At 43.0% G+C, this 14,420-nt stretch overlaps 1 protein-coding gene across 2 annotated transcripts in view; it reads left to right on the forward strand.

The window, feature by feature from the left end:
* The window catches only part of LOC110303537 (solute carrier family 5 member 4A), a 44,498-nt gene that overhangs the window by 18,133 nt on the left and 11,945 nt on the right, over positions 1-14,420 (forward strand). For both annotated transcript variants that reach the window (XM_021174649.3, XM_021174650.3), the window contains 4 exons: positions 1,255-1,475; positions 5,317-5,452; positions 11,683-11,790; positions 13,879-14,029. In XM_021174649.3, coding sequence (XP_021030308.1) covers positions 1,255-1,475; positions 5,317-5,452; positions 11,683-11,790; positions 13,879-14,029 — 616 coding nt within the window. The remainder of the gene's footprint in view (positions 1-1,254; positions 1,476-5,316; positions 5,453-11,682; positions 11,791-13,878; positions 14,030-14,420) is intronic.

Here is a 14,420-nt window from a genome sequence, read left to right on the forward strand (position 1 = left end):
CTTTTCTGAGGTACTGTTCCACTCTTTGTCAGCAAACTAAGTAAAGGGTGTGCTATATTCTTAATTGGCTTAATGATTTGTAACTTTTATGCATAGATTATCTTAAAATGATACTCTGCCTAGATAATCCATAAATGCAACAAAAAAAGACACGGTGAGGATAAATGTCTCTCCTCAGTTCTGAAGTCCCCAGGCTCCATCCAATAAGCTGCACTAAAACAACCCTGAACATGCATGTATCCACTCACATAGCTTCAAGTCTGTGAAGCAAAAACTGAAAAAGTAAAAAGCAACCCAAAACAAATAACAACAACAAATCCACACTGGTATGGTGACTTCAACACCATCTGGATATCTCTAACCATATGACTATCAAATTGAATTCAGTTCATTTACCCAGATCCCCACCTTGGCCATCAGGAATTCAAACAGTCCCATCATGCATGACAAAGATTTTCTGTCGCACACACAATGCTCTTCTGGAGACAGGTCCTAGAGACAGTTCTTTGTATGCATTATGTACAGTTATCCAAAATTCCTATGCCCTTCTGGTTTCCTGGTCTTTGTTATTTGAACTTCATGGTGGGATGACAGGTAATTCTCTCCAGGCCCCACCATTCTGATAAATTCTGCATCATCTGAACTTATACTCAGTAGCTGTGGATATATTGGCTCATTTGTCTCATATCAACTATTATTAACTGCTGTCTAGCCATTACAGACCCACAATGGTCTCTCTTTCACTTCTCATCATTTAGCTTGCTATTTCTAATTCCCCTTCTTCTCTTCTTCCCAGGGTTTTATAAATACCATAATTAAATATAGTACGGCACTAGAAAACTATAGACTGTGTGGAAGGTTTGAAGGCCATTGCTTTCTGCTCCTTCCAAAAGAGTTGAGATTCCTGGTGGATAATTTCACGGGGATTTCTCTGTGAAGGTACCATCAGGTTTGTCTCTGCTCTGTGGGGTTGGGAAGCACCAAGGTCAGTCTATTGCTTGACACTTCTCATTTTTACCATGATGCGAGCTACTAAACGAAAAATGGAAGAACGCCGTTAAGAAAAATGTGTAATAATTACTGGCTTAATGGGCTTGGCGAATTTGACCTGTTGCCAGTGGAGACACCAGAAAGCCATGGATCAGCAGAGAGGGTCACTGAAGGTTTGCGCTGACCCCATGTCAGGGGGCTAATCATAGACAGCAGCCGTCTGCGAGGTGCAGGAGACATTTTCTTTCTCTGGTGCTTTTGCAGCGTTTGTAGAAGTTGGAGGCTATGAGAGCTTTACCGAGAAGTTCATGAACGCCATCCCGTCTGTAGTGGAGGGGGACAACCTGACTATCAACTCCAGGTGCTACACTCCTCAGCCTGACTCCTTCCACATCTTCCGAGACCCTGTCACTGGAGACATTCCATGGCCGGGAACTGCGTTTGGAATGCCTATTACAGCTTTGTGGTACTGGTGCATAAACCAGGTAAGTGAATAACTGCGCATGCGTGTATGCATGAGAAGGCGTGTGCACAAGAGAGAGAAACAGAGACAGAGAAGAGAGAGAGAGAGACAGAGAGAGACAGAGAGACAGAGACAGAGAGACAGAGAGACAGAGAGAGAGAGAGAGACAGAGAGAGAGAGACAGAGAGGAGAGAGAGAGAGAGAACTTCTGTTCTTCCTTTTCATCTCATAGAAAAGCACTAGCATCTAGTTTCTGCACACAGACATCATTTTCAAATCCAAACGTCTTTACGAGGTTTACGAAGAATGGATGCCTCGTGCCACATCCTACCCCACATTATATCCCTCAGAGGTGGACACAGCAGGCTCCTTCAGCCAATTATTTGCTATTTAAAACCCTTCTTGGCCCATGAACCATAAACACATGACCTTAGACATCACTAGAGACAAATGCTCTCAGAACCCAGCCTTTGTTCTGACTAGTTTTAGAAAGAAAGAAAGAAAAAGAGAGAGAGAGAGAGAGAGAGACAGAAAGAAAGAAAGAAAGAAAGAAAGAAAGAAAGAAAGAAAGAAAGAAAGAAAGAGGAAGGAAGGAAGGAAGGAAGGAAGGAAGGAAGGAAGGAAGGAAGGAAGGAAGGAAGGAAGGAAGGAAGGAAGAAAAAAGCAGGCTGAGCAAGCCAGTCTGCAGAATTCCTCCATGGCCTCTGCTTCAGTTCCTGCTCCCAGGTTCCCGCTCTGAGTTTTTGCACTGGATTCCTTCAGTGATGGACTTAGAAGCTATAAGATAAAATAAACCCTTTCCTCCCCAAGTTGCTTTTGGCTGTGGTATTTTATCATGGCAAAAGAAACCCTAACTGAGCCGGGTGGTGGTGGTGCACGCCTTTAATCCCAGCACTTGAGAGGCAGAGGCAGGTGGATTTCTGAGTTTGAGGCCAGCCTGGTCTACAGAATGAGTCCCAGGACAGCCAGGGCTACACAGAGAAACCCCGAGATATAAATTGGTACAGGATCATAGAGTATTGCTATGATGAACCTAACCATGTGTCTTGGGGAGGAGTGTGGTGGTATTTGAACTTTGGGCCAGAAAACACACTGGATGCTCAGAGCTTGGTGGGCTGGTCTGTGGGAGCCTAGAATCTAAGAATGTGGGGGAAAGGACAGACCACGGAGGCTTCCCTTATGAAGTTTCAGAGGGAAGTTCAAGAGTCCCTTAAGGACTCCATTGGATATTTTAAACTTAGAATCATTGAAATGAAACCTTTGCTTTATTAGAACAAATAAAGCAAACAGGGGCTGAGAAATTATCTGTGGTTAAGAAATGACCAGCATCAGTGAGGTGAAATCTTCCAGGAAGTCTTTCCCTAGGATCAACATACAGAAGCTGTGGTCCAGAGGCAATCTAGGATGTACCTAGTGCTGGCAGCCAAACTTAGTAAAATTTGTAAAAGTTTTCCGGGTAGTACTGGTTTTGGAGTCATGAAAAAGCCGTGGAGAGTCACTGAGGCTTGGCTATGTGAGGGTCTAGGAGAAGCTATTGGTAAAGGTGCAGCCTCAGGATTGAGAGAGTCACAGGGAGAAGTAGAAAATGGGTATAAGATGTGGTAATGTCTGAGTGCCCCAAGAGAGGCCAGAACATGATCCCAGTGTGAGTGCAGCTTGGTTTCATAGGAGATTCCAGCACTTTGAAGATGCCAGGATCACAAGATGACCACCAGGGACAGAAGCAGGATGGATGGGGTGTAAGCTGCCTGGCAGACAAGCCATGTGTGCTTCAGAGAGCAGGTCTGGTGAACAGCTGCTGCCATAGCCCTTTGGAACTCAGAGGATGAGGAATGGGCCCCAGGCATCACGCACCAAGCTTAACACTCTCAACTCTTAGTTTTGCTTTGGTCTGACTGTGACTGCAAGTATTCCCAGGTCTGATAAGAACTACATACGTATTTTCAGTAAAATAAATAGAAGGGAAAAAAGAGACTTTAGGTTAAAAAAAGAAGAAAAAGAAACCACACTTTTAAAATATTTAAAAATTTAAAGGCTGTGAGGACTTTTATAAGTTGGAATGTTTTATATTGCGATATTAATATTAATGTGAGATCCTGGGGATAAGCAAGAAAAGAAGGATTATAGTTTAACAGCAATGTGTTTGTATGTCAAGTTGCGAAGGGGTCAATTTTGCTCGATAGTCTTATGTCAACTTGACACAAGCTAGAACCATATTAGAAGAGGAAACCATAGTTAGAAAACACCCCCAATCAGACTGGCTTGTGGAAAAGTCTGTTGTAAAATGAAGTTTTCCTCCCAGCCCCAAGTTCCCAGATTAGTGACTCTGAGAGTCAAGTAGATTTACAAATGCCTTGGCGATAAGTTTCACTTGTTCTCTATCTAGTTTATAACTTAATATCCCACTTATTCTAGTCTAAATCCTGTCATGTGGCTGGTCACCTCTCCTCAGCTTTCATGTATCTGTCCTCCCACACCTGGCTCTATCCCAGAATCCCTTCTCCCTCCCGGATGTCCCACCTTCTTGTCTACCCTTTCCTATAGGCCAGAGCATTCTATTGACAGGTGTTGTATCCATACAGTACACAAGAGATTCCTTTTACAGCCTGTGGTACATTTTCTTGGTTGAGGCCTGATGTGGAAATTTTCCGTTCACTGTGGGCAGTGCTGTCCCTGGGATGATGGTCCTGGGTGAGCTAAGCAGGTCGGGCAAGCTGTGAGGAGCAAGCCAGTAAGCAGCAGTTCTTCATGGTCTCTGCTCTGATTCTTGCCTTCCAGGTTCCTGAATCCCTTCCCTGGCTTCCCAGTGATGAACTTATAAACTGTAAAGTGAAATGAATAATTTCCTTTCCAGATTGCTTCTGCTTTACCATAGCGAGAGAAACCTTAAGGGCAACTAATTTGAAGCAAGCATCCCTATGTTTGGCAATTATATAGAAGAAAATGATCAAGAAGTCAGGATTTTATGAGGAGCTTGGGATAGAGATCGATAGTAGCGCACCTGTCTAGTGTACATAACACCCTGGATTTGAAACCCCAACACTGAAAAACTGGGGAGAGAAGAGAAGTATATAAAACATTATGGAACTGTTTTATAGATTCTGCTTCTCTACATAATTCTCAGTAGATTTGCATAGTTTAGGTAGGAATTTTTAAATCATGTGCACTCTTCTTTGAGTAACACCATTACTAAATATGATTCATGGCTAGGTAGTCTCCGAACATGATGAAAACAGTCTACGTGAATGTCTCAGCGATCTGCTCGATGCATGAATATTGTGTTTCCATAGAGACAAGTATGACTAGTCAAAGAGGCGATTACCTCATCAACAGTAGGAAGATCCCCACGATGATGCCTACAATGATATATTCACAGCCTTAAGCATAACACAGGGCATTATTACCACCTAGAGGGACTGCCATTGATACTCTGCAGTTCGGACACTGTATACATTCTTGTGAATACAGGTAGTACCTGTCACAATGCACCTGTGGAGGTCAGGGACAACCATAGGTACTGGTCCTTATGTCCACTTCGTTTGGTCACTGTTTCATATGCTAGGCTAGCTGGCCAGCCACTTTCCAAGGATTTTCCCACCTCTGTCCGCCATTAGCTATAAAAGCACTGGGATTGCCAACACAGGCTACCCTGTCTAGATTTCCATCTCTGCAGCAGCTTTGAGGGATAGCCCTGCTTGGGGAATGTAGCCTCACAGTATACAATTTAAATAGTTCTTCAAGTCATCCTGAGCCCATTAGCTTCCACCAATGGCATCTTTTCTTACTGCCGTTTTAAAGCTCAGAAGACAGATTGTACATCATTTTCTGGTTGTCTCACTATTATATTGTGTTTCCCTGGGCAGGTCATCGTACAGCGCTGCTTATGTGGCAAGAACATGTCCCACGTGAAGGCTGCCTGCATCCTGTGTGGCTACCTGAAGCTGCTTCCCTTATTCTTCATGGTGATGCCGGGAATGATCAGTCGCATTCTGTACACAGGCAAGCCGCACACTTAATCTCCGTTTTATGCCAGAATTCATATAATTCTATTAAGGAATTCTTATTTCTTTCTAATTTAGATTTATTTTCCATGTATAGGTGTTTTGCCTACATGTATGTCACTGTATCACATGCATGCAGTACCCAAGGAGGCCAGAAGGTGGCATCGGGTCCTCCAGAACTTGAGTTAGATATGGTCATGAGTTAGACATGGTCATGAGCTGGGAACCAAACCCAAGTCCTCTTCAGGAACAGCAAGTGTTCTTCTTAACTGTTAAGCCATTTCTCCAATCCCAAGTATTTTTAAGATATAGCAAAACCTTACTAAAATAGGAAACCTATTCTAGGTGGAAATAGAAGGAGAAATCCAGGTTGAGAAAACAGCTTCTGCAGGTGTGTCAGAGGTATAAAAATCAGTTTGCCAGCATTGCATACACTAGCAAGATTTTGCTGAAAGGACCCAAATATAGCTGTCTCTTGTGAGACGATGCTGGGGCCTAGCAAACACAGGAGTGGATGTTCACAGTCAGCTATTGGATGTATCACAGGGCTCCCAATGGAGAAGCTAGAGTAAGTACCCAAGGAGCTAAAGGGATCTGCAACCCTATTTTTGGAACAACATGATGTACTAACTAGAACCCCGGAGCTCTTGTCTCTAGCTGCATATGTATCGAAAGATGGCCTAGTCAGCCATCAATGGAAAGAGAGGCCCATTGGACTTGCAAACTTTATATGCCCCAATATAGGGGAATGCCAGGGCCAAAAGAATGGGAATGGGTGGATAGGGAAGTGGGGGGGCGCTAGGGGGACTTTTGGGATAGCATTGGAAACGTAATTGAGGAAAATATGTAATAAAAATATTAAAAAAAAAATAAAATATCCAATAAAAATAAGCTAAAAAAAAAAAAATCAGTTTGCCTTACTTGACACTGTTCCCTTAGTCCTTGCAGCTCTCCGTGTGCCCTTGGAGGCATTTGAAACAGTGAGTCCTGTTTTCAGAAGTTTAGAGAATATGGTAGAAGGGCACTATGGGAAGTGGTAGGATTTGTCAGGGATATGTTGGTGAGCTGCTGATGTTGAGTGTGAGAAGGTACGTATCATAGTTAGGGTGTCATTGCTGGGAAGAGACACCATGGCCATGGCAACTCTTATAAAGGCAATCATTTCATTGGGGCTGGCTTACAGTTTCAGGGGTTCAGTCCATTATCATCATGGTGAGAATCATGGCAGTGTAGGCAGACATGGTGCTAGAGGAGCAGAGAGTTACTGATCTGAAGGCAGCCAGGGGACTCTCATTCCACACTGGGAGAATCAGGAGCATAGACATCATCAAAGACCACCACAACTGTGAAACACTTCCTCCAACAAGGCTACACCTCCCAATAGTGCCACTCCCTGTAGGCCAAGCATTCAAACACATGCGTCTGCGGAGGCCAAACCTATTCAAACCACCACATTCCACTCCCCGGTCCCCACAGGCTTGTAGCCATAACACAATGCAAAATGCATCTAGTCCAACTTCAAATGTCTCCATAGTCTATCACAGTCTCAACAATGTTTAAAAGTCAGAAGTTCAAAGTCTCTCCTGAGATTCATGCAATCTCTCATCTATAATTCCCTATAAAATCAAAAGCAAAAAGCAAAAGAAATACCTCCAATATCAAAGGATATATATATATATATATATATATATATATATATATATTACTATTCCAATATCATAGTGAGGAAATACCGGACCAAAGCAAGACCAAAAGCCAGCTGGGTAAACTCCAAACTCTGCATCTCCATGTCTTGTGTCCAACTCCTTTCAGCTTTGTTGATTGCAACACACGTCCTTCTCTTGAGCTAGTTTCATTCCCTAGTAGCAGTTTTCCTTGGTGGGTAACCCACAGGTCTGGACTCTAACAGCTTGGGGTCCCCAAGGCAACTTGAGCTTCACAGATTCTTGTTCTAATGTCTGGGAGCTACACATGATCTTCTGGCTTCCTCCAAAGGGTTTGTGTCACATCTCAGGCTCTGCCCTCTGTAGTACTCTAGGCTCTGGTTGACTCTCTTCCACTACTGCTGCTGTTCTTGGTAGTCATCCCATGGTGCTGACATCTACAGTATGCTGGGGTCCCACACTACAATTAGGCTGTACTTTCACCAATAGCCTCTCATAGGCCCTCCCTTCCTGGTGTCAAGCCTCAACTTCAGCTGCCACTGAGGCTGCACCTTCATCAGTGGCCTATCCTGGCTGCTTACAGTGCCAAGCTTCAGCTGTTCTCCATGATCCTTTCATGCTTTTAAGACCAGTCCACCCATCTCATACAATACCAAGAACAAGGTGCATGCAGAACAAGGTACAACCCTGGCTATTTCTGGAATACAGCTTCTTTGTGTTCTCAGAAAATACTTCTCAGAAGATTTCACCTCAATAATTCGTTTGTTCAGTGAATAGTGTGTTTACATTTTGGTGGAAATTGTATGGAACCTATAGGTTTCTCTTGGTAGGTTGGCCATTTTTACTAGAGTAATCCTACCCACCCATGTGCATGGGAGATCTTTGCATCTTCTGATAGCTTCTTCAATTAATTTCTTCAGCGTCTTAATGTTTTTATCATGCATGCCTTTCATTTACTTGGGTAGAGTTATCCCAAGATATTATGGATATTAAGTCTATTATGGAAGTTTTTTTCCCTTGACTTTTTTCTCAGTCCATTTATCACTTGTAAATAGGGAGGCTGCTGATTTTTGTGAGTTCATTTTGTACGCAGCTATTTTGCTGAAAGTGTTTAGCTGTTAATGGAGTTTCCTGATGGAATTTTTAGGGTTACTTATGTATATACTTAGCATATCATCTGCAACTAAAGATACGTTGATTTCATCCCTTCTGATCTACAGCCCCTTGTGCTCCTTCGTTTGTTTTATTTCTCTAGCTAAAACTTCAAGCATTATATTGACTAGGTATGGAGAGAATACATAATCTTGTCTTGTTCCTGACTTTAGTGGAAATGCTTTATCGCCACGTAAGTTGATACAGGCTACAGGCTTGCTGTAGACTGACATTATGATGTTGAGGTTTGTCATTTGTGTCCCTGCTCTCTTTAGTGATTGTTATTATCATACAGGGGTATCAGATTTTGTCAAAAGTCTTTCCTGCATCTAATGAGGTAGTCATGTGGTTTTGTCTTTCAGAATGTTTATATTGATGGCTTAATTTTTAAATTTATATATGTTGAACCATCTCTGTGACTCAGGGGTGAAGCCTGTGGATGATAATTTTGTGTGTTCTTGTATTTGGTTTGCAAATATTCCATTGAGAATTTTTACATTTATGATCATAAGGGAAATAGGCCTGTACTTACCTTTCTTTGTTGGGTCTTAATGTGGTTTGGGAATCAGGGTAACTGCAGCCTCGTAAAAAAGAGTTGGGCAGTGGTCCTTCTGTTTCTAGTTTGTGGAATAGTTTGAGGAGTGTTTGTGTTATTTCTTCTTTGAAGCTCCTGGTAGAATTCTATGCTAAAACCATCTGGCCCTGACCTTTTTTTAAACTTGAGAAACTTAATTACTGCTTCTACTGCACTAGGAGTTATACGTCTACTTAAACTGCTTATCTGATCATAATCTAACTTTGGTAGTTGAGGTATATTGGAAAAAAATTATCCATTTCTTTTATATTTTTCAATTTTATGGAATACAGTTTTTTAAAGTATGTCTTTATGATTGTTGGATTTCCTTACTGTTCATTGTTATGTCCCCCTTTCCATTTCTAAACTTCTTTACATCTCTCTCATAGTTAATTTGACTAAGGAGAGTTGTCAATCTTACTGATTTTCCCAAACAACCAACTCTCTGTTTCATTGAGTTGGATAAAAACTCTTTGTAATTTTTTATTTCTATTTTTATCAGTTTTATCCCTGAGTTTGGCTATTTCTTGCAGACTCCTTTTGGGTATTATTTCTTCTTTCTGTTCTAGAGTGTGTAGTTTAGTTACTGAGATCTCTCCAGATTTTTAATGTAGGCATTTAGTGAACTTGCTTTTAAGAATCTTCACTGTGCTCCATGGGTGTGGTTATATTGTTTTCATTTTGCTCTATTCTTAAAAGGTTTGGACTTATTTCTTAATTTCTGTCTTCACCCATTTTTCGTTCAGCTGTGAGTGGTTGCTCAGTTTCCATGAGTTTAGAAGCTTTCTGCTGTTTCTCTTGTTACTGGTATCCTGCTTTAATCTCTGATGCTAGGTAGGATGCAGGGCGTTATGTCAGTTATCTTGTATTTGTTGAGGCTCACCTTGTGTCTGAACTTATGACCAGTTCTGCAGAAGGTTCCATGAGCTGCTGAGAAGAAGGTATGCTCCTTTGCATTTAGTGAAATGTTCTATAAATATCTGTTGGGTCTATTTGGTTTATGGTATTGTTTAGCTCCAGCAGCATCTCTGTTTAGCTTTTTGTTTGAATGACTGTCTATTGGTGAGAGTGGGGTATTAAAGTCACCCATTATCGGTGTCTGAGGATCAATATGTAATTTAAGTTGCATATATATAATTTAATATTATATTATATATAATTTATTATATAATTATTATATTTTGTATCATACACACACACACATATATGAGAGTGTGCCAAGGTCTAGGAAAAAACCACAAGTGAGGGTTGCTCAGCCTTGACATTATATGATTGGGTAAGAGGCTTATGGGAAAGTTGACTTTTAAAATGATTGGTTTGTTTTAGATGTCAAAGCCCCAAACATCTCCTCTGGCCGGGCCATCTAGAGAATATCTGGTAATTAACTGCTGCTACAGAAGAGGGGAGATTAGCACCCTTTGTGGCATTCATTTTAGGTGGGGAGGGTTGCTAAGAAACAGTATCTCCTACTTGCAGGAGGGATGCAGCAGGACCAGTGACTCCCAGAAGCTTATGTTTCTAGGCCTCCGCTTAGGTCTCTCATCAGTATCTGTTCTTGTCTTTGTTTGGTAGGTATTTTGTTCCTTTGGTTTCTGTTGCCCTCCCAGCTTCTCAGGAAAATGTGGTGGCTGTGGGTTACTTGGTAGGTGATTGGTTATTCCTCCACCATGTCTGAAATGAGCCAATTTAAACCAGATTAGATTATATTAAAGGCAGGTTTATGGGAAGCTATACTCAGGGGAGTTCACTGGCCCCAAGGACCCAGGCCAGGGAAGCCACCATGGGAAAGTGGGGGTAGGGGAAAGAGAGAGAAGGGATGTACATGAAGAGAGAGAAGAGGAAGAGGAGGAGGAAGAGGAAGAGGAAGAGGAGAGGGACCCTGAGACCAAAATGTCTGAATAATATAGGGAGAGCCTCTGGGGGAAGAGCAGCCCAGCCCCTGGGCTGGAAAGTTCAGGGTTGGAAGCTGGGTATGCCAAGTAGGGACTGAGGGATGCTGGGAGAACTGGAAGCCAGGTCTGCTTTGATGAATGTAAAATATGCACCTCAGCCTCTAATCCCAAAAAGTAGGGAGATCCTGACAGTTGTGGCCACTAGGGTTCTGGATAAAATATTTTTCTAGGTTTCAGGGAAATGACCGAGAATGGGAATGTGCTAGAAGAGGAGGCTGAGGATGTCTACTGGAGGGAGGAAAGCAGAGTGTGCCACCAGTGTCTATCTAGTCCCCTGAGAATGAGGGTAGAGTGAGCAGGAAGGCAAGTCTGGAACAGTTGATCTGCTACAGAGATGGGGATGGGAGGAGGGTTAGAATTGGAGCAGAAGAGGGAGAGCGGAGGTTGTCTATCTGATTCACTGGCTTTCAGATCTGGTGACTGAGACAAAGGGATGGGATAGTGAGGAAGGCTGCAAGGGCCACTAGAGATGAGGGCAGCAAGGGGGAGGGAAACCATGCTGGTGGTACTCTACAGAGCTGGGGGTGAGACTAGGGGACTGGTTGGAGGAGAGAGACTGAAGATCATCAGATGCCTCCCAGGCAGTACATTTCCATGGAATTCTAGAGGGTGATCATCTATCGCTAAAGCTCCATCTGGGTCATATGTAAGGGACGGTCCTCCCGGATGAGTCAGTCCATCGGGATCTATGAAAATAAGACAATGTTGTATGCTGCATAAAGAGGTACCAGGTCTTTGACATCAAATTCAAAAAGGTATCTATCGCTATTTCCGGACAAGTGTCTTTCCTCCCACACACAAGCTTACTTACCTCTTTCTCCAACGGTGGCAAACTCTGCCTGCTTGGATCTTGCTCACTGACCTAGCCTCTGGAATGTCTCCCCAGATATGGTGGCCTGCGTTGTGCCTTCTGAGTGTGTGAAGCATTGTGGTGTTGACGTCGGCTGCACTAACTATGCCTACCCGATGCTGGTGCTGAAGCTGATGCCCATGGGTAAGTAAAGGCCGGGGCTCACACAGCCTCCGATGCTTGCTCTGTAGATGAGCATAGAAAGCGTTGTGATGTAATTGTCATCGAGTGTTACTTTACTTCCACTCATTCAGCTGCTCATAGACATTTCTTGGGCATCTTTCGCATATTGCCAAGAGCCTAGATGCTCCTGAGATGGACCAGGTGTTTTTTTGTCAGAAGCATCTTGACTCTCTATGTTTTTTTAGACTTATTTATTTTATGTAGCCATACAGATGATTGTGAGCCTTCATGTGGTTGTTGGGAATTGAACTCAGGACCTCTGTTCACTCCGGACAATTCTGCTCACTCAGTCCCTGCCTGTTCCGGTCCAAAGATTTATTTATTATTATAAATAAGTACACTGTAGCTGTCTTCAGACAGCTACGGGGAGAGGGTGTCAGATGGCGGTGAGCCACCATGTGGTTGCTGGGATTTGAACTTGGGACCTTGGGGAAAGCAGTCGGGTGCTCTTACCCACTGAGCCATCTCACCAGCCTGGTCCAAATTTTTCAAAGCACTAATGAATGTTATCAGTTATTTAATACAATGAGAAGAAAAAACACCTTTAAGACATGATAACTCAGCAGAGTGAAAGTGTGTCTGTCTAAGCTGAGCCCACTCATGACAGACACTGTTAACACAGCAAGACAGAAAGGAATGGCCGGAACCTTTTATAAGCTCCCCCTAACAGTCCTAACAACCCACCTAGACATACCAGTGGGCATCCTCTTCACAGTCAGGGTAAGACACAATACCTAATACTCATCAGCTGCCATGGTAATCATGAGCACCTATTTCTCAGACAGCTTCTCTCCAGTTTTAGCTAGACTGACTAGTTGGTGAAGCCCTGGGACCAATCTGTCTCCACCTACTCACATGATGTGGGTACAGAAGTGTGCTATTGAGCCCAGCTTTGATGTTCCTGCTAGGGATCCAAGATCAAGCCCCACTGCTTACAAAGCATGCACTTTAACCACTGAGCCATCTCCCCAGCCACTGAAAGGCATTTTAAAAAAAGTGTTAATAAATACAAAGGTAACCATATCATATTCACCTTTCCCTGAAATGTGAATATGACAGACTTATTACACCTGTAACCATTGTCTGAGGACTTACCCGCTGAGCCATCTCTCCAGCCCAGCATCTTGACTCTTTAGGCTCAAGACTCTTTGAAGAAAATTAGGAATATTTACATTGTCTCTTTCTAATAAAAAGCACTGTTTAACCACAAACCTATCTATATCCAGAGGAGTAGAGGTTAATTGTGGGCCAGGGACACTCAGATGTTTGATCTCAAGCTATTCAAGATGCAAACGCACACTGAGTGTATTATGTCCCAGGCACTAGCTTGGGTGCCCAGGAACACTGATGGAGTCACAAATATAAATCCCCCTACCATTCAGAATTCACATTACATTTCCTGAGATATAAGACACGTTGCACGTATGAAGTGAGTACATTACTGAGATGCTGCGGAGCAACTATGGTGAATTGCAGCTGAGAGAATTGTAGAGAGCTCGGGTGTGACCAGATGAAAACTTCCATTAATGCTCCCACGGCCCTTTCTTCATCCCGACACACAAGAACATTCTCTGAATGAAGGGAACGTAGACCACAGATCTGACACCACATTCCCGCATCCTCTCTTCCAGCAGATATAGGGCTAAAGGGAACTAAAGCATCAGGATCCTGTAAGGATTCAAAAAACTCTTGGCTTTTCCTCTCCCAGAACAGTAGAACCACTAACTGGATTCTTCCACTAAATCTTTGTGTGGTCACGAGACCACCACAAGGAAAGAGAGCATGGCACAGTTTATTCTATTCTACATCTAGATTCCAGAAGCTATGATCTGCATTTATATTTGTGACTACCTTCCCCACTGTGTGCTTTTGCGATCACCAGGACTAAGCAGGAAGCTCCCCACCTTCATTTCTGTTATATGTGTATTGACATCTGCTCAGTGACTGTTCCTGAGAAATCCAGCGTTTTGGAGCAACTCCCTATTTTTAGCCTGGCACTCATAGGATAGGACATCCACTCTAACCAGAGCTTGCTCCCTCTGACCCCAGGACTGCGAGGCCTGATGCTGTCGGTCATGCTGGCTTCTCTCATGAGCTCCCTGACCTCCGTCTTCAACAGCGCCAGCACCCTCTTCACTATCGACCTGTACACCAAGATAAGGAAGAAGGCATCCGAGAGAGAGCTCCTGATAGCTGGACGGTGAGAGAACCTGCTCTCTGCCTAGAACTCCTCTGAGGAGGGGAAGATGGAGAGGCAGACTAGAGTTTACATATTTTTTCCTTCAGTGAAAATCGTCACAGAAAAGGTGACACTGGGAACGGTTTAACTCATCTCTTTACACATCCAAAAACTGAGGCCATTTAAATGTAATAGTTGTTTTTTTGTTTTGTTTTGTTTTGTTTTTTCATATTTTAAGTGTTTCAGGTGGTCCACGTGTTTTGGGTTTTGTTGTTGTTGTTCTGACCTCCTCCTCCCACAACCCCTTCCAATCACATCAATAGGTAGATTATCACCTACTCTTGGGACTTCATCTCTTGATGTCTCCGAGTATATCACATGCAAAAGATGATAAATTACATTACTACCACAA

The sequence above is a fragment of the Mus caroli genome, unplaced genomic scaffold (assembly GCF_978045245.1).
Source record: "Mus caroli unplaced genomic scaffold, Mus_caroli_1 scaffold_9, whole genome shotgun sequence".
In the NCBI taxonomy this organism is placed as follows: domain Eukaryota; kingdom Metazoa; phylum Chordata; class Mammalia; order Rodentia; family Muridae; genus Mus; species Mus caroli.